Below are 27,918 nucleotides of genomic sequence, written 5' to 3' on the forward strand. Positions count from 1 at the left end.
TGGTATGGAATTAGCTGGAGGAAGTATAGAAGTATGTGTGGTTTGGAACTGAGTAAGACAAACATAGCACAAGGGAGGATACTGGAGCAATGCATTGAGAACAGGCACCTGTTTAGTGGTAGTGGGGAAGTGGACCCTGAGACCATATAACACCGGTCCTGAAAGACCTACATTGGCTCCCAGTACGTTTCTGAGCACAATTCAAAGTGTTGGTGCTGACCTTTAAAGCCCTAAACGGCCTTGGTCCAGTATACCTGAAGAAGCGTCTCCACCCCCATCGTTCTGCCTGGACACTGAGGTCCAGCTCCGAGGGCCTTCTGGTGGTTCCCTCACTGTGAGAAGTGAAGCTACAGGGAACCAGGCAGAGGGCCTTCTCGGTAGTGGCGCCCACTCTGTGGAATGCCCTCCCATCAGATGTCAAGGAAATAAACAACTAGGTGACTTTAGAAGACATCTGTTTAGGGAAGTTTGTAATGTTTGAAGTTTTATCGTGTTTTTATATTCTGTTATTCTGTTGGGAGCTTTATTACTACTAATAATAATAACAATTTCCTATTTTTTTCAAGTCTTCAGTTCAGTTTACTACATTTCTATACCAGTTTGCAATTTTTAAAACAACAAAGTCACCAACATTTTAGTGCAAATTGCTCCTACTGTACACATTTGTGGATGAAATTTTGCCTGATATGGACATTTTCCCAAGGCCATTTCCAACTTCACGCTAGTGCACACATTACTGGACTGGAGAACTGCATTGCAAAATTCTGCATTGCAAAATACATGCCAATCATGTATTTCCTTTGAACCATACAAATAAATTTATGTTTGCTTGTGAGGCAATGAAGAAAAATGCACACTGGCAACTTGCAGGGATTTTATTGGAAAGTAGTTGGAAGCACAATAAATTTCATATAATTTGGCATAAATTTTCATTAAAGACTCTGACAAATCCTTCATAAAATATAGTCACTATTCACATCTGACACATAAAGTTTCCAACTGTAATGTTTATGCGTAGAAAGGTTATTATCATAACTGGTATACATAGGGTCTGGGACTTTGATTTAAATGATATAACCATAGACAATAGAAGGGGAGGGAATTAACAGGAGAATGAGATCCTTTCCGCAATGACATTAAGTAAAAGCAGCTGGGTATAACTAATGTTCTTGATCAGTATGAATATTAAATCCCAATATTTGGACTTAACTGAGTTCTTGCTTGTGCTAAAATGTAAATGTGTCTGTCTGTAGGTTTGTTGGATTACAAACCACTTTCTTAGAAGAAACATTACTTTTAGAAATACAGGCTAGAAACAGAGCATTTTTGTGTGCTTAATTTTTACATTGGTGATGCATTGGAATCAGTTGGTTTCAGTTTGCTGCTTATAAGAAAGCCAGATGGAGAACATGGCTGCCAAAAGTACAGTAGTAACAGTAAGTAGGATGCCATCTTTATCCTTTTCTAGACTTGCACTCTAAGCCAGTTCTGTAAATGAGAAACATAGTTTAGAACAACTTGTTAATCCAATTATTCATCAGATTTCTGATCTGCCCTTCACCAAATGATCCCAGTAAAACATTCTATACAATTATCAACATATATGTCTGTTATTTTTGTAAGGAATGTCCTTCAAAGACCTAGTTTAAGGACAACTTTGCCCCTGCATGTTCATCATGGGATGACAACAACTGCTTTGAAGGCAAGAAGGTACCAGGTTCAGTTTCTGCTTTCTCCCAGTAGGGCTAGAGAAGAGCTCTATCTAAAACCCTGAAATGTGACTGCCTGTCGCTCTAAGGAACTCTGAGCTAGACTGACCAACTGACTGACTTTAAATATGACAACTTCCTATGTCCTTAAGATAAAATGATCTTGCTCAGGTGTGATTCACTTCTCTCAGAGGGAACTATGGAGTTCTCATTGTACCTATTATCTCAGACATAATTTTTCTCAAAACAATACATTTCAACTACTAATCTGCAAGTCATCAGTTGATGAAGGTGCATGTAACTTATCTGAATGTTTAAGAGCTGTAATTTGCAATATCTAGTTTACTTCAATTGAACTGAATTTAGACCCCATTATTTAAGGGACAATATAACACTGGGAGACATATTTCCCACACCCATTGTATTTGCATCTGAGGTAATAGTTAAAATGAAATCTTGGACCACATACAAACATTAATCTAAGGATCCAGAAGATCAATAAAGTCCAGAGTTGTATAGACCAGTATGTTATAGCTTCTTCCAAAGGATTTAGACTTCCAATTTCAGCCCTCTTAAAGATCTAGGGCCTTCCCAGGTCACAACTTTCATGGACTCTACTCTGCATGCTTCTCTGCTGTTGATGCCTGGCTGTATTGTGTCCTTGAACTGCAACAATACATATTGATTGCCTGGAAGTGCAAGGTATGGGGATTCCAGTGCTGGGCAGGCACACAATAGCAAGAGTGTCAAATTGGCTCTGCTGCACTGCACAGTGTCACAGCTCCAAGGTCCTCGCACCTTGTCGCACCCCTTCTCTCCCCCTCCCCCCGGTAAGTGCCAGCAGCATGCTGGATTTGGAACCTGGAGAGCAGCGATGCGCAACCTATGTTGTCACATGGGCCACTACTGTCTGTGCATCTGTATAGAAACATCTGACTTTTATGGGGCTGTAATGTAACATACTGCATAAATATAAGAGTCAAATTCTTCACTGTCCACTTTTGCATCTGACTCTCTAGTCACTCCTGGCATAGAACTCCAAGAAAGTTGCCCATTAGGGAACGTGACCTTAACAGGGGAAGCCATGTAGAATGAGGTTTTATTGTGTGATGTTACTATGCTTTTGCCAAGCAAAATCGGAATATTGGTTTAAATACAGTTTAGCAAAATAGCAAAAAATTGTATAATTTGTGCTACTTCAGAATATATTTTTAGAATCACCACTGTAACAAGAAAAGGAATCATAAGTAAAAGTTACCCTGCTTTTTGTCTTCCTTAGCTTCTTTTTGAAGCTTGATTGGTCCTACAACCACATCAACCTTCTCCTGAAGTTCATCTGCATCCCTCTTCTTTCTAGTTAAACATCCTTGGTAGCATCGGGATGAGTAATCATATGCCTTACACACTACTAGTTTGCACCGCAAATAAACTTCATTGTGATAGTTAAGAAACTTAAAGGAGCTGAACATGAAACGAACTTCATTTTTCCTTGGATTTCCCAGATATCTGAAGGTAGAGTCTCGTGGACATCTGAAAATAAAAGAACCAGGTTTGTTTAGATAATGACTTTAGAGGAATCCTTTACTTAGAATACTAATAGGAGTCATTTCTGGAGTTCTGAAGCATGTTATCTCTGGAGATGAAGAACCATGTTGGGGAAGAATGGGAAGAAACTTCAGTAAGTGGGAGGTGGATTTCAGAAAGCAAAATAGAAGACAAATTCAGTGTATATGAAAGCAGTCTCTCAAGATACTAGAACTCAGGACCACCCAATGAAGATGAATGTTGGGGGGAAATCAAGACAAGGGAAAGTGCTTCTTCACACAGCACAGCTAATAGTTAAACTTTGGAAGTCACTCCCACAAGATGCTGATGATGACCACCAACTTGGATGGGGATTAAACGAATTCATGGAGGTTTGGGCTATCAGTAACTATGAGCACTGATGGCTGTCCTTTGACCTCCACTGTTAAAGGCAGTGAAGTTTCTGAATGAGAGTTGCAGGGAATCTCACGTGGAGAGAGTGCTGTGACAATCAGGCCCTGTGTGCACTCTTCTCAAAGGCATCTGGTTGACCACTGGAGAAAAAGATACTAGACTAGATGGACCTTTGGTCTGATCCAGCAGGGCTTATCATATATTCTTATGTTCTAAATGGGTAGGGGCAACTCCACAAGCCCAGTTGGAGAATGCAGTGGAAGTGGTACAGTGTCTGGAGGACCACAGTGGGATTATGGCTGTCAGTCAGAACAGATTTTTGAATGTTCTAAATGGATATAGTTTAATTTTCTTTCATAGAATTAGGAAGTTAGTCTCAACCAAAAAAGACATCTAGCAGGGACATCATGTGTATGCAAAAAACAACAACAACAAAAAACACTTTGCTCAGTCCAGTTCAAAGTATACTTTTGCCTTGCATTTGTATGAGAAAATTTGGATGATGACACAAAATAGCAGCAAACATCCATCTTTATTATTCCATTCAGTAGCAAATATTTGTAGGTAGCATAGTGGGTTCTTTCTAGATTTTCTTAAGAAGTATTATGTCAGAATTAAAATGTGTGCTAATGTTCAAGTTTGAGAGAATAGCAACTCCTCTTGCCCATAACAAAAATAAGCATTTAAGTGCATTCCTATGTGTGCCTACTCAAAGATCCATTTGAGCTCTGTATGGTTTACTCTACATAATGTGAATAAGAGTGCATGTTTAGCCTTAAATCTGCTGCTTTATAAGCCAAAAGGCAAGTGTTTCTTCTAAGTTTGTATCTAAACATTTTTATCTAAAACATACTCACCCACTCCTCCATAAGTCATAGGTCAGAGTTGTGAAGTCACCAGAGTTTGGAGATGCTTCACACGTATCTAGAAATAGTACTAAGTTTGGATCAGAACTGTGGAGAGTAGCTTGGAGGTAGAGCGCTTGATTGAGTGACACAAAGTATGGAGAAGAGCGAACTTGATAGTTGAAAGACCATGAATCAAAGAAGGCAAGTGTCACATTGTAACTGCCATGTCCTAGTTCAGTAATGTCAGTCGAATTACGAGCAACAAAAATTGTCTCTACAATAGCAGTCTTGTTCATTTCACACATGACGTGAAACTGAAAGTTACTATTTCTTGTAATGATATAACCAGAAGCTGATGTCTTGATTATGTTGGAATAGATGATGGTGTCATTATTTGCCTGCTAAAGGACAGGGGGAAACGAGATATGTCAACAGTACGCATAAATCAGTAACCACCATATATAAAACACCCTCTGTACTTAATCACTTTAAAATGTCCTGACATTCCAGACATACAATTATGAAAGTCACCTTGTATGTTCAGAAATTTTATTTTAATTTTTTTGGAAAAGGTAGGAGAAAAATAAGAAATGTAAGATACTTTAAGAAGCTGAGACTAGAAACACATATGTAGAAACAGGCAAAAATATTACAACATTTCTTCTTTTCTTTTTTTTAAAGGTAATTCATGTTGAGATGACACCTGACTTTCAACGTGTTGGATTTCTTTAAGAGTTTTTAAATTCTTTTTTCTTTCTTTTAAACTATGAGTTTTGTGCTCAAAAGAGAAGAAATTGGAGACACAAAAAAAATGGACTATACATATATACTTTTTAAAATGCAAAATATTCAAAGGGCCAGAATTAGCTGGCTTACTAAATTTGGGAGACAATTTCAGGAACATATGCTTCTTTCCTCCTCACATCACTTTCTCTTTCTGGAGCAAATTCCCCACTCCTGCTTTTTCTATGATTAAGAGAAATGTCAGAATTTACCTGCAATACCGTCTGCTTTAAATGGCATTGCAAATTGCTGGCATTTTCTCTTTATCCTAGGCTCCGAAACTAATCTGGAATTCTAGTCTCAAATCCCAGTTAAGACTAACATTAAGTAGTGATCACATGGCTCAAGGTCAATTCTGATATTTCTTCTAAACATAGTAAAAGAAAGAGGAGGAATCTGGATTCATGGCAGGGTAGAAAAGAAGCAGTGTGGATTTCCTAAAGGTTCCCTTAATGTTAGTGTTTGCTGGACCAAAAGATAGAATACTTTCCCCATCTTTAAAACAGCAAGTTTACAAAGCTTACATAGATACTTACGGTCAAACAAAGAAAAGGTACACAAAGGGTTTTCAAGCCATATTATTAGAGGACCATTATATGAAGTTTGGGAGAAAAACAAAAAAATTCTAGAATGGAAAACACCGTGGTGGTTGTCACCAACAGATATCCTAATAATTAAAAAAACAAATATGGAAGGGCAAAGATTGACTTACGAGGACCTACTGATAAGATCTGAAGGCGGCTGGATATTAAGACCATATGAAGATCTGAAAGGAAAACTAACAGGCTGGCTACAATATCATCAAATAAATGCAAGATGGACGGAAGATAAAAAAGTAGGAATAAATGAAAAGAAATCCAAATTTCAAATAGAAATAATTGAAAGCAAAATTAAGTTACTATCTAAAATGTATGACATATTATTGGAATGGGACACTAAAGATGAGGAAGTTAAGGATGTTATGATAAAATGGGCGATGGACCTGGGATATAATATAGAATATGAAAAATGGTCAAAATTATGGAATAATGGGATAAAATTTATGGCGAGTGTTGCAATTAGAGAAAATTTAGAAAAGATGATATATAGGTGGTATATAACGCCAGTAAAATTAGGAAAGATGTACAAAACAGGAAACAAGGCCTGCTGGAAATGTAGAATAAAAGAGGGTAACTTCCTTCATATGTGGTGGACGTGTGAGGAAGTGAAGAAATTTTGGGACTTAATTTATAATGAGTTAAAAAAAATATTTAAATACACCTTTCCTAAAAGACCAGAAGCCTTTCTATTAGGAATTATTGGGGATGAAATCAGAAAAGAAGACAAAACCTTGTTTCAATATTCGACAGCAGCGGCCAGAATACTAATTGCACAAAATTGGAAAAGTACAAATATTCCAACGGTGAGGGAGTGGCAATCTAAATTATTTGAATTAGCAAAAATGTTGAATTAGCAAAAATGACACAAAAAATTAGAAACCAAAAAAATACAAAGTTTATTGGCGACTGGAATAAATTTATGGCATATATAGAAGGAAATCATAGAAACTTAACAACTATAGCAGGTCTGTTATAAAACTTACGATGTACAATCCAGTAACAATACCAGCTGCAGAAAACGGAGTTTTTTAATTAAGAAAACCGAATCCAGCAGGGAAGGAAGTCAGCTTGTATGTTCGAAATGGTTTTTGTCATGTGTTTTTGTTTTTCTGTCTTTTTTGTTTTGTCTTTTCTTTATCTTTGGTGCCTTTTTAATTTTTTCGCTCTCTATGTATGGGTTTTGATATTCTTGTTGGTTGTAAAGGAAATTCAATAAAAAAGAATTTAAAAAAAAACAGATAATGGCAGAGTGTAGATTTGGTTTTTAAAGCTTTTTTTCTTACCTGTCTTATTGTGCCACACCCACTGAATGGTATATTGAAGACCACATAGTACTGTGTAATCTGAGGTGCGCAGAAAGAGTCTGAAGAATTCAGGTACAGGCTCCATTCATTATAACCCAGCAACCGGAGATACGCTTTGCTGATGCGTGCAACCATGTATTCTCCAGAACATGAAAGGGCTAAACGATAGCACATAGAAACAGCAGTGAATTGTGTAAAACACAAACACACTTTTGTTAAATGTAATTGCTCAATTTTGCATGGGGCCAGCCTCTTCTCACAAGTGTCTTGCATGGAGTTCCAGTTCAATCCAACCCCCCAACCCCAATATGCCATTTTGCAGCTGCACTTAATCTCCCTTTGAAAGTGCTCTCAGGAGTGTTTAATTGCATCAGAGAGGGGACAAAACTGAGCAGAATGCTCAAACTTTCCTCTGTCACTTGTTCCTTCTCCTTTAGATAATTTCCCCATCTACTTGGTTTCACAGCCACTGTTGAAAGGTTCCCTTCCCTTCCACCCCATCCTCTTTGCACATCACCTCCTCCTGAGGCACTTTGCAAAGAAGAAGAGTTGCCTGTGACTTCCTTACCTATGCCCACACTGTACCTGTGACAGAAGATTTATCTTAAACACAATTACATCTCTGTAAGCGTCAGACATTTTATTCAGACTAGTTAGCTAGACTGCATTTGACTCAGTGCTTGGAATGAACTAGTTTACGAAATTCAAAGAAATCAAAATCTTTGCACTACAGCTGAAAGCAGTTCCTATAATTGCAGGCTGAACTGAATGTGATTAAGTTTTAAGGCTTTTTTTTATTATTCCAAGGTTCTTACTCATTCTCCCCGAATGAGTATATCTTATGGAGAACTTTGAACTTACTTCTGGCTTTAACTTCTGTGGGACTTGTAGGAAGAGCTGCAGAAACAAAAGCATGACTAAAGTGAAATCTATACGCATTTAAATTCTGCACAATCGAAAAGTGTAGGCATGAGGTTGACTTCTGTGCCATCACGTTTGCCCCACCAATTCTGAGAAGGGCAATATTTTCATTATACATGGTCAGTTTAACATTAGGTTTTGTTTATAAACAAAGATAAAAATGGAAGCCATGATTTGGAAGAAGGAGCATCAATAAAAAGGTGCCCTCCAATGCTGAAAGAATCAAACAAATAAGAAATAAAATGTACCTGTTGTATGATGTCCTCCGGAACCTGTGGATAAACAAATAATAAAAATATTCAGCCAGCATAAATATTAAGAAAAAGACCCTTGATGTACATAAAATAGTGACATCTGCTGGTAGATATTCTGCATCTATTTTGTTACATTCCAGCAGAACAGATTTCCAGTGCTGATTCTCTGTAAGAATAAAGGCACTGCAATGAATCCTGCCTCCTTCCATCCGCATGGCAACATAGGATCTTTCCTTGACCAGAGCAACTGACACTCATGCCTTGCTTTCCTGTTGAAACTGGAGGGATGTCACCACAACAAGTTATTTGCCTCTTTCTACAGAATGCACCTCCATCTTGGGAGGAGTGGAGAATATTGCACAGATGCCCCTTTAAGGCTTTTTAATAAAAAAATAGGTAATAATGCCAATAGGAAGCAGAAGTGTGGCCACGGAATTTACCCAATAGACTTTATACCATTTCACCATTCATTCGGCTTCCTGCAATGAGATCTCCACTGTTAGAAATATATTAGAAGACTAAATACAAAGGATCGGAAAGTTACCTGAGCAGATGACACCAGCGTCTTCATGATGACCACAATCGTGGCTTCCCCCGCCCCGATGGGAGCACAGCTCCAGAGAAGGTTCATTCCCTCTGCAGTTTACATCATCCAGGAGAATCTGGCCAGAGCCATGGCCAAAATGGGCACTTCCTGGTGCTGACAATGCCAATCCACATCCAAGCTTTCTGCAGACAACCTGTGCGTCATTTAAGTCCCAGCCATCATCACAGACTGTCCCCCAGCTTCCTCTGTAGTAGAGTTCCACGCGTCCTTCACACATGTTGTTCCCCCCGACCAGTCTCATGGGAGCATCTTAGAACGATAAAATATCATTCTTACATAGGCAAGACTTGTAAACTCAGGTTCTCCCCATCCCTAACCTAAGCATCAGACTCTACTGCCATCAGGATTTCAACATGTTGACTTTGTGCAGCTCATCAAGAGAGTAGTTGCTGTGGAGGCCTTTTGCATTCATAACTAATAAAACTTAACATATCTCCCCACTTCTATATTGCCTTGAAAAAAACAAATGTGTTGTATGTTAGGGGATTCCTTGCAATTGCGCAAAGTATACTCCCCTCCCAAAAAGAAATGTTAATGTTACATTATTCCTGTCAGAACAAAAAGTTCTCTGCTTGAACTTGCCAAGCATACTTTCCATGACCTTGAATGGAGCTGTGAACTGCAGTGTTCCGAAGACGTGTGTTTTGTAAAGGAAGCAACGTGAACTGGAACGAGTTCCTTTTGGGTCATGCTGAACTTAAACTTAAGCTGGTTCCTTTCTTAAAGGAACTTTCAAGCCTTTGATTTGACTCCAATGTTCTTGCTCATTCTCCCCAATTTTCACAGGCCTATCTTGTGGCGAACACTGAAATTACCTCTTGGTGAAACTGTTGGTTCATTTGTAGGAACGTCTTCTGCAGAAACAAACATGACAAAAGTGAGATATTTTGGCATTTAAATTCTGCACCATCTAAAACTGTAGGCATGAGGTTGACTTCTGTACCGTCACCTGGGCCAAACCAATGACGAGCAGGTCAGTATTAAAACCATACATGGTCCAATGAGCCTGTTTAGCACAGCAGGTTGTTCATTTCCAAAGATAAAAATGGAAGCTGTGATCTGGAAGAATCTACATCTTAAAAAAACTTTTCCTTAAATGTTGAAGGAATTAGGCAAATAAGAAATAAAAGGTACCTGGTGTATGAGGTCCTACGGAAGCTGTGGATAAACAAATAATAAAAATATTCAGCTAGCATAAATATTAAGAAAAAGTCCCTTGATGTACATAAAATGGTGACATCTACTGGTTGATATTCTGCATCTATTTTGTTACAATCCAACAGAACAGATACCCAGAATAACCGCACGCAGTGCTGGTTCTCTGTAAGAATAAAGGCACTGTAATTAATCCTGCCTCCTTCCATCCGCATGGCAACATAGGATCTTTCCTTGACCAGAGCAACTGACGCCCATGCCTTGCTTTCCTCTTGAAACTGGAGGGATGGCACCACAACAAGTTATTTGCCTCTTTCTATAGAATGCACCTCCATCTTGGGAGGAGTGGAGAATATTGCACAGATTCTCCTTTAAGGCTTTTAAATAAAAAATATATATGTAATAATGCCAATAGGAAGCAGAAGCTGCATCCAAAGCCCCTGCTGACTCAATCTCTCTTAGAAAGTGCTCTCAGGAGTGTTTAATTGCATCAGAGAAGGGACAGAACTGAGCAGAATGCTCAAACTATCCTCTGCCAGTTGTTCCCCTCCTTTAGATGATTTTTCCATCCACTTGGTTTTACAGCAACTGTTGAAAGGTATCCCTGAGTCTCGAACACCGTAAAGGAGTGGAAAATTTCAGAAGAAAAGCAATTGGGCTGTGAAGGCTGAAGTGTTCCCTTCCTTTCCCTTCCACCCCTTCCTCTTTGCACATCCCCTCCTCCTGAGGCACTTTGTACAGAAGAAGGGTTGCCTGTGAGTTCCTTACCTGTGTCCATGCTGTACCTGTGAAAGAAGGTTTATCTTAAACACAATTACAACTCCGTAAGCGTCAGACATTTTATTCAGACTAGTTAGGTAGACTGCATTTGACCCAGTGTTTGGAATGATCTAGTTCATGAAATTCACAGAATTCAAAAATCTTTGAACTACACCTGAAAGCAGTTCCTATAATTGCAGGCTGAACTGAATGTGATTAAGTTCATTTTTGGGGAAGAACATTCAGCGATTTTAAGTTCATCTTTAGGTTAATTCTTTTATTTGTCTTTTTTTAATTCTATATATTCTTTTGGCTTCCAAACATAAGGATTATACTGAAGTCTTCTTATGTAGATATTATACAGGAACAAGTTATAACATTCTGAATGCTGATAACAAACTGGAAAGGATATTTGGGATGTACTAGAACTGAACCGTGAACTGAACATGAACTAAACGGCTAAAAGAGGTAAACTTGAACTGAACTAGTTCCTTTTAAAACAAACTTTCAAGGCTTTGATTTGATTCCAAGTTTCTTACTCATTCTCCCTGATTTTCAGAAGTATATCTTATGGAGAACTTTGAACTTACTTCTGGATATAACTTCTGTGGGACTTGTAGGAAGAGCTGCAGAAACAAAAGCATGACTAAAGTGAGATATATACACATTTGAATTCTGCATAATCTAAAAGTGTAGGCATGAGGTTGAATTTGCCCCACCAATTCTGAGAAGGGCAATATTTTCATCATACATGGTAAGTTTAACATTAGGCTTTGGTTATAAACAAAGATAAAAATGGAAGCCATGATTTAGAAGAAGGAGCATCAATAAAAAGGTGCCCTCCAATGCTGAAAGAATCAAACAAATAAGAAATAAAATGTACCTGTTGTATTAGGTCGTCCGGAAGCTGTGGATAAACAAATAATAAAAATATTCAGCCAGCATAAATATTAAGAAAAAGACCCTTGATGTACATAAAATAGTGACATCTGCTGATAGATATTCTGCATCTATTTTGTAACAATGCAGCAGAACAGATTTCCAGTGCTGATTCTCTGTAAGAATAAAGGCACTGCAATGAATCCTGCCTCCTTCCATCCGCATGGCAACATAGGATCTTTCCTTGACCAGAGCAACTGACACTCATGCCTTGCTTTCCTGTTGAAACTGGAGGGATGTCACCACAACAAGTTATTTGCCTCTTTCTATAGAATGCACCTCCATCTTGGGAGGAGTGGAGAATATTGCACAGATTCTCCTTTAAGGCTTTTAAATAAAAAATATATATGTAATAATGCCAATAGGAAGCAGAAGCTGCATCCAAAGCCCCTGCTGATTCAATCTCTCTTAGAAAGTGCTCTCAGGAGTGGCCACGGAATTTACCCAATAGACTTTATACCATTTCACCATTCATTCGGCTTCCTGCAATGAGATCTCCACTGTTAGAAATATATTAGAAGACTAAATACAAAGGATCGGAAAGTTACCTGAGCAGATGACACCAGCGTCTTCATGATGACCACAATCGTGGCTTCCCCAGCCCCGATGGGAGCACAGCTCCAGAGAAGGTTCATTCCCTCTGCAGTTTACATCATCCAGGAGAATCTGGCCAGAGCCATGGCCAAAATGGGCACTTCCTGGTGCTGACAAAGCCAATCCACATCCAAGCTTTCTGCAGACAACCTGTGCGTCATTTAAGTCCCAGCCATCATCACAGACTGTCCCCCAGCTTCCTCTGTAGTAGAGTTCCACGCGTCCTTCACACATGTTGTTCCCCCCGACCAGTCTCATGGGAGCATCTTAGAACGATAAAATATCATTCTTACATAGGCAAGACTTGTAAACTCAGGTTCTCCCCATCCCTAACCTAAGCATCAGACTCTACTGCCATCAGGATTTCAACATGTTGACTTTGTGCAGCTCATCAAGAGAGTAGTTGCTGTGGAGGCCTTTTGCATTCATAACTAATAAAACTTAACATATCTCCCCACTTCTATATTGCCTTGAAAAAAACAAATGTGTTGTATGTTAGGGGATTCCTTGCAATTGCGCAAAGTATACTCCCCTCCCAAAAAGAAATGTTAATGTTACATTATTCCTGTCAGAACAAAAAGTTCTCTGCTTGAACTTGCCAAGCATACTTTCCATGACCTTGAATGGAGCTGTGAACTGCAGTGGACCGAAGACGTGTGTTTTGTAAAGGAAGCAACGTGAACTGGAACGAGTTCCTTTTGGGTCATGCTGAACTTAAACTTAAGCTGGTTCCTTTCTTAAAGGAACTTTCAAGCCTTTGATTTGACTCCAATGTTCTTGCTCATTCTCCCCAATTTTCACAGGCCTATCTTGTGGCGAACACTGAAATTACCTCTTGGTGAAACTGTTGGTTCATTTGTAGGAACGTCTTCTGCAGAAACAAACATGACAAAAGTGAGATCTTTTGGCATTTAAATTCTGCACCATCTAAAACTGTAGGCATGAGGTTGACTTCTGTACCGTCACTTGGGCCAAACCAATGACGAGCAGGTCAGTATTAAAACCATACATGGTCCAATGAGCCTGTTTAGCACAGCAGGTTGTTCATTTCCAAAGATAAAAATGGAAGCTGTGATCTGGAAGAATCTACATCTTAAAAAAACTTTTCCTTAAATGTTGAAGGAATTAGGCAAATAAGAAATAAAAGGTACCTGGTGTATGAGGTCCTACGGAAGCTGTGGATAAACAAATAATAAAAATATTCAGCTAGCATAAATATTAAGAAAAAGTCCCTTGATGTACATAAAATAGTGACATCTACTGGTTGATATTCTGCATCTATTTTGTTACAATCCAACAGAACAGATACCTAGAATAACCGCACGCAGTGCTGGTTCTCTGTAAGAATAAAGGCACTGTAATTAATCCTGCCTCCTTCCATCCGCATGGCAACATAGGATCTTTCCTTGACCAGAGCAACTGACGCCCATGCCTTGCTTTCCTCTTGAAACTGGAGGGATGGCACCACAACAAGTTATTTGCCTCTTTCTATAGAATGCACCTCCATCTTGGGAGGAGTGGAGAATATTGCACAGATTCTCCTTTAAGGCTTTTAAATAAAAAATATATATGTAATAATGCCAATAGGAAGCAGAAGCTGCATCCAAAGCCCCTGCTGACTCAATCTCTCTTAGAAAGTGCTCTCAGGAGTGTTTAATTGCATCAGAGAAGGGACAGAACTGAGCAGAATGCTCAAACTATCCTCTGCCAGTTGTTCCCCTCCTTTAGATGATTTTTCCATCCACTTGGTTTTACAGCAACTGTTGAAAGGTATCCCTGAGTCTCGAACACCGTAAAGGAGTGGAAAATTTCAGAAGAAAAGCAATTGGGCTGTGAAGGCTGAAGTGTTCCCTTCCTTTCCCTTCCACCCCTTCCTCTTTGCACATCCCCTCCTCCTGAGGCACTTTGTACAGAAGAAGGGTTGCCTGTGAGTTCCTTACCTGTGTCCATGCTGTACCTGTGAAAGAAGGTTTATCTTAAACACAATTACAACTCCGTAAGCGTCAGACATTTTATTCAGACTAGTTAGGTAGACTGCATTTGACCCAGTGTTTGGAATGATCTAGTTCACGAAATTCACAGAATTCAAAAATCTTTGAACTACACCTGAAAGCAGTTCCTATAATTGCAGGCTGAACTGAATGTGATTAAGTTCATTTTTGGGGTAGAACATTCAGCGATTTTTAGTTCATCTTTAGGTTAATTCTTTTATTTGTCTTTTTTTAATTCTATATATTCTTTTGGCTTCCAAACATAAGGATTATACTGAAGTCTTCTTATGTAGATATTATACAGGAACAAGTTATAACATTCTGAATGCTGATAACAAACTGGAAAGGATATTTGGGATGTACTAGAACTGAACCGTGAACTGAACATGAACTAAACGGCTAAAAGAGGTAAACTTGAACTGAACTAGTTCCTTTTAAAACAAACTTTCAAGGCTTTGATTTGATTCCAAGTTTCTTACTCATTCTCCCTGATTTTCAGAAGTATATCTTATGGAGAACTTTGAACTTACTTCTGGATATAACTTCTGTGGGACTTGTAGGAAGAGCTGCAGAAACAAAAGCATGACTAAAGTGAGATATATACACATTTGAATTCTGCATAATCTAAAAGTGTAGGCATGAGGTTGAATTTGCCCCACCAATTCTGAGAAGGGCAATATTTTCATCATACATGGTAAGCTTAACATTAGGTTTGGTTATAAACAAAGATAAAAATGGAAGCCATGATTTGGAAGAAGGAGCATCAATAAAAAGGTGCCCTCAAATGCTGAGAGAATCAGACAAATAAGAAATAAAATGTACCTGTTGTATTAGGTCGTCCAGAAGCTGTGGATAAACAAATAATAAAAATATTCAGCCAGCATAAATATTAAGAAAAAGACCCTTGATGTACATAAAATAGTGACATCTGCTGGTAGATATTCTGCATCTATTTTGTTACAGTCCAGCAGAACAGATTTCCAGTGCTGATTCTCTGTAAGAATAAAGGCACTGCAATGAATCCTGCCTCCTTCCATCCGCATGGCAACATAGGATCTTTCCTTGACCAGAGCAACTGACACTCATGCCTTCTTTCCTGTTGAAACTGAAGGGATGTCACCACAACAAGTTATTTGCCTCTTTCTACAGAATGCACCTCCATCTTGGGAGGAGTGGAGAATATTGCACAGATGCCCCTTTAAGGCTTTTTAATAAAAAAAATAGGTAATAATGCCAATAGGAAGCAGAAGTGTGGCCACGGAATTTACCCAATAGACTTTATACCATTTCACCATTCATTCGGCTTCCTGCAATGAGATCTCCACTGTTAGAAATATATTAGAAGACTAAATACAAAGGATCGGAAAGTTACCTGAGCAGATGACACCAGCGTCTTCATGATGACCACAATCGTGGCTTCCCCAGCCCCGATGGGAGCACAGCTCCAGAGAAGGTTCATTCCCTCTGCAGTTTACATCATCCAGGAGAATCTGGCCAGAGCCATGGCCAAAATGGGCACTTCCTCGTGCTGACAAAGCCAATCCACATCCAAGCTTTCTGCAGACAACCTGTGCGTCATTTAAGTCCCAGCCATCATCACAGACTGTCCCCCAGCTTCCTCTGTAGTAGAGTTCCACGCGTCCTTCACACATGTTGTTCCCCCCGACCAGTCTCATGGGAGCATCTTAGAACGATAAAATATCATTCTTACATAGGCAAGACTTGTAAACTCAGGTTCTCCCCATCCCTAACCTAAGCATCAGACTCTACTGGCATCAGGATTTCAACATGTTGACTTTGTGCAGCTCATCAATAATAATAATAATAATAATAATAATAATAATAATAATAATTTATTATTTGTACCCCGCCCATCTGGCTGGGTTTCCCCAGCCACTCTGGGCGGCTTCCATAGAAACCAAAAATACACTAAAATATCACAGATTAAAAACTTCCCTGAACAGGGCTGCCTTAAGATGTCTTCTGAATGTCAGGTAGTTATTTATCACTTTGACATCTGATGGGAGGGCGTTCCACAGGGCAGGCACCACTACCGAGAAGGCCCTCTGCCTGGTTCCCTGTAGCTTTGCTTCTCGCAATGAGGGAACCGCCAGAAGGCCCTCGGCGCTGGACCTCAGCATCCGGGCAGAACGATGGGGGTGGAGACACTCCTTCAGGAGAGTAGTTGCTGTGGAGGCCTTTTGCATTCATAACTAATGAAACTTAACATATCTCCCCAGTTCTATATTGCCTTGAAAAAACAAATGCATTGTATGTTAGGGGATTCCTTGCAATTCTGCAAAATATACTCCCCTCCCAAAAAGAAAAGTTAATGTTACATTATTCCTGGCAAAACAAAAAGTTCTCTGCTTGAACTTGCCAAGCATACTTTCCATGACCTTGAATGGAGCTGTGAACTGCAGTGGACCGAAGACGTGTGTTTTGTAAAGGAAGCAACGTGAACCGGAACGAGTTCCTTTTGGGTCATGCTGAACTTAAACTTAAGCTGGTTCCTTTCTTAAAGGAACTTTTAAACATTTGATTTGACTCCAATTTTCTTGCTCATTCTCCCCAATTTTCACAGGCCTATCTTACGGCGAACACTGAAATTACCTCTGGGTGAAACTGCTGTTTCACTTGTAGGAGCTTCTTCTGCAGAAACAAACACATGACAAAAGTTAGATCTTTTGGCATTTAAGTTCTGGGCCATCTAAAAGTGAAGGCATGAGGTTGACATCTTAGATACTAAGTCATCTAATACATAGTATGTATTATGTAGCAGATTTTTAAAGAAGTAGCAGATTTTCCTTACCAGTAGATTGCGGGAATTCTGTGGTTAATGCTTCTGGAGCTGTTTATTGCAAAAGATAGGAAAAACAAGAATTAAGAGCAACATTACTGAAAATCCCAGCTTGGTAGCTGTGAATTTTGTTTTAATACTAAATCATCTAATACATATTATGTATTATGTAGCAGATTAGGAAATATGTAGCAGAGTTTCCTTACCGGTAGTTTGCGGGAATTCTGTGGTTAATGCTTTGAAAAGAAACAAACAAAAAGGATTCAGATCAGCATTACAATTAAACCCATTTGCGTTTCCAGTCACTTAACATGCCCCCAAACTGGGGAGGTAACTATATCAGTTCCAATTTCCTCATCAAAATGTCATTCCGTATTCCCCACCCCCCCATTTAATACACTTTTCCTATTTCTACATTTAAACACTCCAAGATCCAGTCAATCCAGATTAAATGAGAAGATAATATGGGAGTGGCTGCATTTTGATGTAGACTATGCCATGCGGATGCTGTGCAAAACTCGAATGCATGAGCAGTACCAAGTCCACAGTAAACAGCCTTGCGAAAAGACCCAATGCCACTTTCTGCAGCAGCTCCCTGGTTCTTCAGATGTAATCGCTCCCAGCACCACCAGGAGATGCTGTGCACAAAACTTGAGACCTTTGCATGCAAACATGTGCTGTGCCACTCAACCATGGCCTTCCCACAGTGAACATGGCACTCTGAAGACAAGCAGAGGTCACAGCAGGCACCCCCCTCAACTGACTTCACATTACAAGGTGGCTGTAATGCACAAAACCCTCTGGAGGGATCTGCCTGCAATTTGGCAGGCTTACAACACTCTTGAGGGGCTCATTAGCCTACAAACGCCAAGCAATTCTGTGAAGGGGTGGGGCAGTATAGCCAATGTGGGGAAAACAGAAATTCTGATTTAACAGAGCTGATTTGGGCCCAAATAACAAATCTTATGGGAAAGACACAAAATGGGTCCACAACAGACTGACTTGATCCTAGTGATACAGATGCATATACAACATAAATCTTATGGGCAGTACTTTTATTTTATTTTATTTTAATAAATAGCTCTTTTCCCAACCCACACTGGCCCATGAGAGTTGGGTGAATGATCTAACTCTTCCGAAATTTTGCTCCATTAGGAGGACTTTGGCTGCATTAGGCCCCTATATTTTATTCCCAAAACAAAATCTCAGATGCCAAAAGTGTCCAACAAAAATCAAAGATATTTGGCTGTAGGGAAAAGAAATGTATGAGTTCCAAGATTACCTGCTGTACTGTAATAGGCAAAAAAGCCAGAGCCTGCACGATAGGACTGTCTGTGGAGCAGAACTGTCATAGTGCCTGTATAGGAAGTGAATACCCAGCTCCAGCCACTGCATATATTCCCAAGTAGTGCTGATTGATAAATATTTCCATCATAGACATGAACATATTCATGAGTACAGTCTAAACTGTGAAGATAAAAGAGGACAAAACCATCTTATTTCAAGCAAGAGCTCCTGGGTCCCATCCCATCCCAAAGTTTGCAGTATCAGTACTTACTTCAAATAGTCAAGAGTTAGCACTATAGGGCTAGAATCATAGGAATGGATTGTCCAGAGACACTGTCTGATGCTTCCATCACCATTGTAATACGGGCCAGAAAATGACTGAGATGGATTTGAGAAAGTATTGCCGCATCCATGGATTCCTAGTAAATATACAATTAAACACTGATTATCTCAGTCCCCCCCCCCCAAAAAAAAGCAGTCCTGGTAACAATTCTCTATCTTCACCTTGACCCGGGTGCTTATAAGGACTGAGTTTCTTGTGGTCCTTCTTTTTCCTTCAGCCACCAGAAATATCAGGTTTGCTTGTCTTGCGAAACAGTCATTTCAGCCAAATGATCCATGTACCACAAGCAATGAGCTGCCATCAGTAGAGGAATAAGGACTAGACCCATAAGCCCAGTGAATCCAGGTTACCTTGGTAAAGCTACCAAGGTAAAGATTATAGCCATAATTATCTCCTTGTCTACCAACAAGCAACCACGCTAGTCTCAAGACAAGACTTGAGGAACAGAGTTATAAACAATGGGATAAAAATAAAATGGAAGTCAAGGAAATCTCTGGAGGAGATTTGTGCATAATTCTCCTGATGGAGGCAGTCAATGACTGCCACAAACAGATCATGTTCTTTAAAACATACATACCACCTAATTTCCAGGTTTCTCATTTTCAGATTCTCTCCAGGAGAAACCTATTCTTTGATATTTGCATGTACATACTCAGGACTAGGATTTAGCACTTTATTATGAAGAAGATTAGAAGCCCCCTTACCAGCTGGAGTAGGCTCTTCTGAAGTTAGTTCTTGAAGGGGAACAAAATAACAGAGTAAGAGAAATTGCGAAGTAAATTAAAATGTCACTAAAATAAAAATAGTGTTTTGAAGTGATGCTTTTAAATATGTAGCAGATTTTCCTTACCAGTTGTACATACTCAGGACTAGGATTTAGCACTTTATTATGAAGAAGATTAGAAGCCCCCTTACCAGCTGGAGTAGGCTCTTCTGAAGTTAGTTCTTGAAGGGGAACAAAATAACAGAGTAAGAGAAATTGCGAAGTAAATTAAAATGTCACTAAAATAAAAATGGTGTTTTGAAGTGATGCTTTTAAATATGTAGCAGATTTTCCTTACCAGTTGTTTGCACTTCTGGAGCTGTTTATTGCAAAAGATAGGAAAAACAAGAATTAAGAGCAACATTACTGAAAATCCCAGCTTTTGTAGCAATGAATTTTGTTTTAATACTAAGTCATCTAATACATAGTATGTATTATGTAGCAGATTTTTAAAGAAGTAGCAGATTTTCCTTACCGGTAGTTTGCGGGAATTCTGTGGTTAATACTATGAAAAGATAGGAATATAGGAAAAACAAGAATTAAGAGCAACATTACTGTAAATCCCAGCTTTTGTAGCAGTGAATTTTGTTTTAATACTAAGTCATCTAATACATAGTATGTATTATGTAGCAGATTTTTAAAGAAGTAGCAGATTTTCCTTACCGCTGGTTTGCGGGAATTCTGTGGTTAATGCTTTGAAAAGAAAGAAACAAAAAGGATTCAGAGCAGCATTACAATTAAACCCATGGGGGGGGGGAGGTAGCACTGGCAGTGAATTTTGTTTTAATACCAAATGATCTTACAAGTATACAGCATTTACTTGTAAATGAATGGTGAATTGTTGAAAATGAGGGGGGGAGGGAATAAACTAAGTGAATATAAAAACAATATGTCCTTCAATCGTATCTATGGTCCCTGGGATGGTGTCCCCGGGGCCATAGGAAGCACTGGATCTTTCTCACCAAGGGTGGAAAGAGCTGTCCAGCCTTGAAGAGGACAATCAGTGCCTCCTCCTCAGTGCCAAGCATCTTGTCCTATCAATATGGAGCAAAGGGTTTCAGACGAAGATGAAAAAAGTTCCCATCTATACCACATTTACCTATGACAAAATAAAAAAATTCCTTCCAGTAGCACCTTAAAGACCAACTAAGTTAGTTCTAGGTATGAGCTTTCGTGTGCATGCACACTTCTTCAGATACACACTTCTTCAGTGTATCTGAAGAAGTGTGCATGCACACGAAAGCTCATACCTAGAACTAACTTAGTTGGTCTTTAAGGTGCTACTGGAAGGAATTTTTTTATTTTGTCTTGACTATGGCAGACCAACACGGCTACCTATCTGTAACATTTACCCATGTTAGGGAGGATCCAACGCGTTTCCATCCTGAAGGATTCAATGCATTTCCAGTCACTAACATGCCCCCAAACTGGGGAGGCAACTATATCAGTTCCAATCTCCTCATCAAAATGTCATTCCATTCCCTCCCCCCATTTAATACACTTTTCCTATTTCTACATTTAAACACTCCAAGATCCAGTCAATCCAGATTAAATGAGAAGATAATATGGGAGTGGCTGCATTTTGATGTAGACTATGCCATGCGGATGCTGTGCAAAACTCGAATGCATGAGCAGTACCAAGTCCACAGTAAAAAGCCTTGCGAAAAGACCCAATGCCACTTTCTGCAGCAGCTCCCTGGTTCTTCAGATGTAATCCCTCCCAGCACCACCTGGAGATGCTGTGCACCAAACATGGGACCTTTGCATGCAAACATGTGGTGTGCCACTCAGCCATAGCCTTCTCACAGTGAACATGTCACTTTGAAGACAAGCAGAGGCCAAAGCAAGCACCCCCCTCAACTGACTTCACATTACAAGGTGGCTGTAATCACAGACTGAGATTTGTATTCTCAGGACCCACCCGATTCCCTTGGTTGTATTAGTGAGCTATATTATCCCAGCCTAGGAGTACCTGAGCAAATGACACTGGCATCTTCATGATGACCACAGTCATGTGTTCCCCAACCTCTGTGAGAACACTGAAGCAGGGAAGATTCGCTTCCTGTGCACTGCACATTGTCCAGGAGGATGTTGCCTGAGCCTGGACCAAAATGGGCATTTCCTGGTGCTGACTGAGCTGGTCCACATCCAAGCTCTCTGCAGACGACGTGTGCATGGTTGAGATTCCAAATGTCATCACAGACTGTTCCCCAGTTGCCATTATGATATACCTCAAGGCGACCTTCACATCTGTTGCCTCCATTAACCAATCTCAAGGCTATGGAAATATTTAAATATTTAGAAAGGTATTTCTTATTGTCAAACAAATCAAAAATATGTTGATTATTTCCTTTTCCCACCATTAAGATCAACCCAATTGCACAGTGAAAGAAAATAAAGACTCAATAGACATTAACAGTGCATATTGTACATTGTTCTGTTAGATGGCACTGGGGATAGTTGCTTTGAATTAGAGATGACTTACTGGCAGCTCTCGACACTGTTGGACTCCAACCCCTATGAGCCCCAGCCAGCATGGTCAGTAGCCAGGGATGATGGGAACTGTAGTTTAACAACACCTAGAAGGCTGTATTTTAGCTACCCCTGCTTTAAATACTTCCTCCCCCCGCCCAAATTTTTCGGGAAAGCCAGGAAGTTGAGGGACGTAGCCTGGTAATATCCTACACCTGCAATTCTCTGTTTCCCATTCCTTCTACTGACCAACTGAGCAGAGGCTTTTTGATTCCTGGAACTTGAGTGCAAGAAGCCTTGGTTCTCACTGAAACTTTGTGGGAAGTTAAAGCAACAAACAGAGCATACACACTCTTTAAAAAACCACTTAGTGCTGCCAGCAGTGTGCCACTGGAACCCCAGAGGGTTTCAACTCCCTTTGGCAAGCGCAATTCACAGAAGATTCCAGGGCAAGGCAGAAGACAGGGTGCAATAACTTTTTGGACTTTGTGAAGGCAGCTACCAAGAGCTTTTCTATTGCATTAAATGTCTTGGAATGGGGAGAATCTTGCCAATGCAGCAGACTAGGGACTATTTTTGCATTTTGGATTGTTTTAAATAATTCAAAGGTACTATTTTGATGGGGGGGGGGGTTGTTTTGCAACACCCATTTCCTTACAGAAATCCAGACAGATTCCAAAACTGAATTCCTTTCATAAGGACAGCTAGAGTTATTAAGTAATACCTGAGCAAATGACACTGGCATCTTCAGAATGACCACAGTTGTGTGTCCCCCAACCTCTGTGAGAACACTGAAGTAGGGAAGATTCACTTCCTGTGCACTGTACATCGTCCAGTAGGATGTTGCCTGAGCCTGGACCAAAACGGGCACTTCCTGGTGCTGACAGAGCTGGTCCACATCCAAGCTCTCTGCAGACCACACGTGCATGATTCAGGTTCCAAATATCATCACAGACTGTTCCCCAGTTGCCATTATGATATACTTCAAGGCGACCTTCACATCTGTTTCTTCCATTAACTAATCGCAAGGAATGTTCTTTGGAATATGCAAAAAATAAATATTATATAAACAAGACAATGAAACACTACATTGGAAAACTGGTCAACACAATGAGCACTCAGTAATACTGCATGGAAATTTCATTCCATAAGACAGATTTGACTGCATTAGGCCCCTATATTTTAATCCCAAAGATTTTGAGATTCTAGTCCATCAAAAAGCAAAGATATTTGGCTGTAGGGAAAAGAAATGTATGACTTCCAAGGTTACCTGCTGTATTGTAATAAGCAAAAATGCCACACTTGGGATGAGAAAAAGAGGGAGGCACCCACGAGTGTGCTCATTCTTGCACATCATCAATATATTAGAATTTTAAAAAGCAGGTAAGATTTTCCCAAATTTAGGATGAAACTAACAACATCTATATTGAGAATAGTTTTTATGTTTTGATGGAGTCTTAAATACTCAAGTCAGCTTCATGTGTTCTTTTGCACCAAATTCTTCCCATCATTAACTAGCAACTTGTAAGGTCAGCATAGAGAAGAGGAACAAGAAAGAGCAAGAGCAAGAATGTTCAGAATTTAAGCCATATTACCTGATGCACTTAAACATATTTCATTAAACAGGAACAGCCAAGTAAAGATCAGGAAGGAACTCATTTTTGCCAGATTGCCTTCTAAGTTGATTAAGCATGCACCAGAATATATAGGAATGAAATTTGACAGGGCGTGCCATGCAATTTGATATTTTTAGTTTATCTCATTATAGTTGGACAGAGGGCTACTGTCTAATGGTATTTATGCTGTCAAGGCATTGCTTATAGTAATGGTACACTTTGTTATTCTAATTTTTTAAAAATCCATTTCCTGGTACCGAGACATGGAGTATTGTTCAATTCTTGTAATGAAAAGATAATAATCACTTGTGCCAATTCAAATGCAATGCACATATTGGCAGGAAGTATTGTTGTCATTAAACACTGCTGTGGTCCTTCATTTACCTTGGCATGAGACATGAAAAAGGCCTTTGATAGGTTGTGATGGAAGTTCTTGTACAGCACAATGCAAATGGACCTATTATTTCAGTACCTACCAAGACAATTATCCAGATCCATTTACTTTTGTCTGTGATCATCATCTAAGGCCCTTCTTCATGTGGCTCCTCCACAAGAGGTCTGGAGAGTGGCAACATGAGAACAGGCTTTTTCTGTGATGGCTCCCCATTTGTCAAATTCTCTCCCCAGAGGTGCTTGCCTGGCACCTTCATTACCTATCTTTAGATGCCAGGCAAAATATTATTCTTTTCCCAGGCCTTGGCTAATTAAATAATCAATAGCCTTTAAAATGTGTGTGTGTGTAGGTATTGTGTTGTTTGTTACTATGTTATGTATTTTTGTGGGTTTATATTGTAATCCTCCATGTGTACCTCGGATGAAGGGCAATATAGAAATTTAATAAATAAATAAATAACTTTGGAACAAATTTTCATTCTGTCTGATTTCATGTGATACTATGGTTATAGAGCTATGTTGTGGGATTTGAACTCTTGTTACCGGAAAGAAAGGCAAAGGAATATGCTATCGTATCTTTTTGTATTTGTGCTGTGAACTTTGCTTGTCAAAGATTGCCACCCCTTGCTGTTTAGTGGGAATGAATTTGCCACACATTCCTTCTCAGAAGAAAACACACATTGGTCTCTCCCATAGACATGAGATTTAGGGGATCATATAGGCAGGAGTTCCCAATAGGAGCAGAATAATCAGGCTGCTATTTAAGCCTGTGCCATCCCCTCCACTTCCTTCTTCTCTTTTGCAGTGCTCACCCTCCCTCCATCTACAGTGTGGGTGGGGTTGTGTTTTTTGCTAGTCTCTCTTTCTGGGAGCTAAATATAATTTTGGGGGTAAGTACCTGATTTCTCCTTGAAACTCTCCTTTTTCACCCACCCTGTAGGGTTATTTGATTTGCTGCTAATGTATGTACTTATTTGGTCTGTTTGGAATTTAGTGTGGGCAGGTAAGAAGGAATTTTAAAACTCCATTGGCAGGCACTCTAAGGCATTATGGGGAGAAGGGGCATTTTGAGTCTCCTCAGCAGCTTTCAACTTCAAGAGTCCCTTGGGCTGCCCTTTAGGCCTGGCCTGTGAATCTTGGTGAATACTGGACCGTGGGCCCCAGGTATGCATGTTGAGTAGTCAGTGCCAAGACTCACATAGCAAGGAGGAAGAATTTTATTCCAATTCCTGGCCAGAGAGTCACAGAATGCAGTTGTTTGCATGCCCCTGTGGAGTGGAGTAATGCTTTCCTTATATAAATTAATTCCAACCCATCTGCCCACAGTTACATAATTTGGTTATTGTTTGGCAGATTTTGAATAAATATGACCTTTTCAGCATTACTCTTGTCTCTCAAGTCTTCTTACAGAGTGTGTTTATAAATGTTTATAGCAAGGACATACCTCTGTTGGTTTGACATTTATTGAACTGTGGATGTTAACAGTAACTGGAAAATTTCCTCAGCATGTTAACAGCTTCAAATTAATGCCAGCAAAGTGCCTCAATTGTTTTACAAATTTGAACACTTAACCTGTTTGTCTAGGTCAGAAAAGGACTCTGCACTAACCAATGCAGAGGTATCAATGCTAATCAAAACTGTACAGCGCATAGCCTATAAAGCAGTGTGACTGTGACTGCCACAAACAGATCATGTTCTTTAAAACATACACACCACCTAATTTCCAGGTTTCTCATTTTCAGATGCTCTCCAGGAGAAACCTATTATTTGATATTTGCATGTACATACTCAGGACTAGGATTTAGCACTTTATTATGAAGAAGATTAGAAGCCCCCTTACCAGCTGGAGTAGGCTCTTCTGAAGTTAGTTCTTGAAGGGGAACAAAATAACAGAGTAAGAGAAATTGCGAAGTAAATTAAAATGTCACTAAAATAAAAATGGTGTTTTGAAGTGATGCTTTTAAATATGTAGCAGATTTTCCTTACCAGTTGTTTGCACTTCTGGGGCTGTTTATTGCAAAAGATAGGAAAAACAAGAATTAAGAGCAACATTACTGAAAATCCCAGCTTTTGTAGCAATGAATTTTGTTTTAATACTAAGTCATCTAATACATAGTATGTATTATGTAGCAGATTTTTAAAGAAGTAGCAGATTTTCCTTACCAGTAGTTTGCGGGAATTCTGTGGTTAATATTATGAAAAGATAGGAATATAGGAAAAACAAGAATTAAGAGCAACATTACTGTAAATCCCAGCTTTTGTAGCAGTGAATTTTGTTTTAATACTAAGTCATCTAATACATAGTATGTATTATGTAGCAGAATTTTAAATAAGTAGCATATTTTCCTTACCAGTAAAGGTAAAGGTAAAGGTACCCCTGCCCGTACGGGCCAGTCTTGACAGACTCTGGGGTTGTGCGCCCATCTCACTTAAGAGGCCAGGGGCCAGCGCTGTCCGGAGACACTTCCGGGTCACGTGGCCAGCGTGACATCGCTGCTCTGGCGAGCCAGAGCCGCACACGGAAACGCCGTTTACCTTCCCGCTGGTAAGCGGTCCCTATTTATCTACTTGCACCCGGAGATGCTTTCGAACTGCTAGGTTGGCAGGCACTGGGACCGAGCAGCGGGAGCGCACCCCGCCGCAGGGATTCGAACTGCCGACCTTTCGATCGGCAAGCCCTAGGCGCTGAGGCTTTAACCCACAGCGCCACCTGCGTCCCTTACCAGTAGTTTGCGGGAATTCTGTGGTTAATACTATGAAAAGATAAGAATACAGGAATAACAAAAATTAAGAGCAACAATACCATATCATTTTGCAATTATTATTCTTTTTTAAAAAATCATGAAAATTCATCTCATTTTAATGTTTATTCTCTTTCACTAATATATGCATTTTCCTTGCACAATTGGCCCTAGAATATTGCTTGACTGAGTTTACAAGCTTGAGTTTATATGCCGCTTCTCCATAATGAGCTGTGCCTAAAACAAGTTACAGCAAGCATTCAAAACATCAAAAAATATAAGAAACACAGCATGGCAGTAAATTTAAAAATGACAAAAATCAACAATATGCCAAACACAAAATTCGTTCAATATTACACAAAAAAACCCCCAACAATCTGGATTGAAGTACATAAGGACAAATTGAGTAGGTTCGACTTTAAATGTGAGCTGGATTAAATCCCCCCACCACCAAAAAAATATACTGCATTTGAAAAAACAAAATCCCCAATGGTGTGCTCAAAGGAGCTCTTATATATACAACTGTCCTCACATATACCCTTATGTGGAAGTGATACATTATTTGTCATAGTAGACATGTATGGGACTGTGCCCCCTACCATTATATCTAATAGTCCCTCATCATCAGAAATATGTCCACATGGATACTCTCCCAAGTATCTTCTGCACATAATCAAGATATTATCATGTCAGAAGCAGGCAGGATTTTGCCCAATTTAGGATAACCCTGACAATGCCTCTGTTGAGAATATCATGTGTTTTGAAGGAGTCATAAATACTCAAGTCAGCTTCATGTGTTCCTTTGCACCAAATTCTTCCTATAATCAACTAGCAATTTGTAAGGTCAGCATAGAGAAGAGGAACAAGAAAGAGCAAAAGCAAGAATGTTTAGAATTTAAGCCATATTACCTGATGCACTTAAACATATTTCATTAAACAGGAACAGCCAAGTAAAGATCAGGAAGGAACTCATTTTTGCCAGATTGCCTTCTATGATGATTAAACATCAGTATATATAGGATTAAGAAGTGAAAGGGTGTGCTATGGAATTTTATACTTTATCTTGTTATAGCAGGACAGTCAGTGTTTTAACAAAAAGATA

General features: G+C 39.5%; 1 protein-coding gene across 1 annotated transcript; it reads right to left on the reverse strand.

Annotated features, from left to right (window-relative positions):
• Nucleotides 1-860: 860 nt before the first annotated feature.
• On the reverse strand, nucleotides 861-27,815 carry LOC307216409 (scavenger receptor cysteine-rich domain-containing group B protein-like). The gene is made up of 28 exons (XM_079976633.1): nucleotides 27,726-27,815; nucleotides 26,799-26,828; nucleotides 26,062-26,082; nucleotides 25,916-25,945; nucleotides 22,791-23,102; nucleotides 21,567-21,872; nucleotides 20,258-20,287; nucleotides 20,070-20,099; nucleotides 17,408-17,437; nucleotides 17,214-17,243; nucleotides 17,015-17,053; nucleotides 15,774-16,085; nucleotides 15,224-15,247; nucleotides 14,932-14,967; nucleotides 13,562-13,585; nucleotides 13,243-13,281; nucleotides 12,365-12,676; nucleotides 11,761-11,784; nucleotides 11,468-11,503; nucleotides 10,098-10,121; nucleotides 9,779-9,817; nucleotides 8,901-9,212; nucleotides 8,351-8,374; nucleotides 8,043-8,078; nucleotides 7,161-7,339; nucleotides 4,505-4,896; nucleotides 2,968-3,239; nucleotides 861-1,488 (listed from the first exon to the last, which is right to left on the reverse strand). The coding sequence occupies exons 1-28, from the start codon at nucleotides 27,787-27,789 to the stop codon at nucleotides 1,478-1,480; spliced, it is 3,018 nt and encodes a 1,005-aa protein (XP_079832759.1). The 5' UTR covers nucleotides 27,790-27,815; the 3' UTR covers nucleotides 861-1,477.
• Nucleotides 27,816-27,918: the final 103 nt, after the last annotated feature.

The sequence above is a fragment of the Podarcis cretensis genome, assembly GCF_951804945.1.
Source record: "Podarcis cretensis genome assembly, chromosome: 5".
Lineage (NCBI taxonomy): Eukaryota > Metazoa > Chordata > Lepidosauria > Squamata > Lacertidae > Podarcis > Podarcis cretensis.

Bases quoted from the DNA above. Each gene is read 5' to 3' on its own strand.
- LOC307216409 (XM_079976633.1), bottom strand. From the start codon at position 27,789: ATGAGTTCCTTCCTGATCTTTACTTGGCTGTTCCTGTTTAATGAAATA. The intron at 26,083-26,798 runs GTAAGGGACGCA...TGCAATAAACAG, and splicing joins AGAATTCCCGCAAACTACTG to CCCCAGAAGTGCAAACAACT. The intron at 11,504-11,760 runs GTACATTTTATT...TTGTTTCTGCAG, and splicing joins CGGACGACCTAATACAACAG to CTCTTCCTACAAGTCCCACA.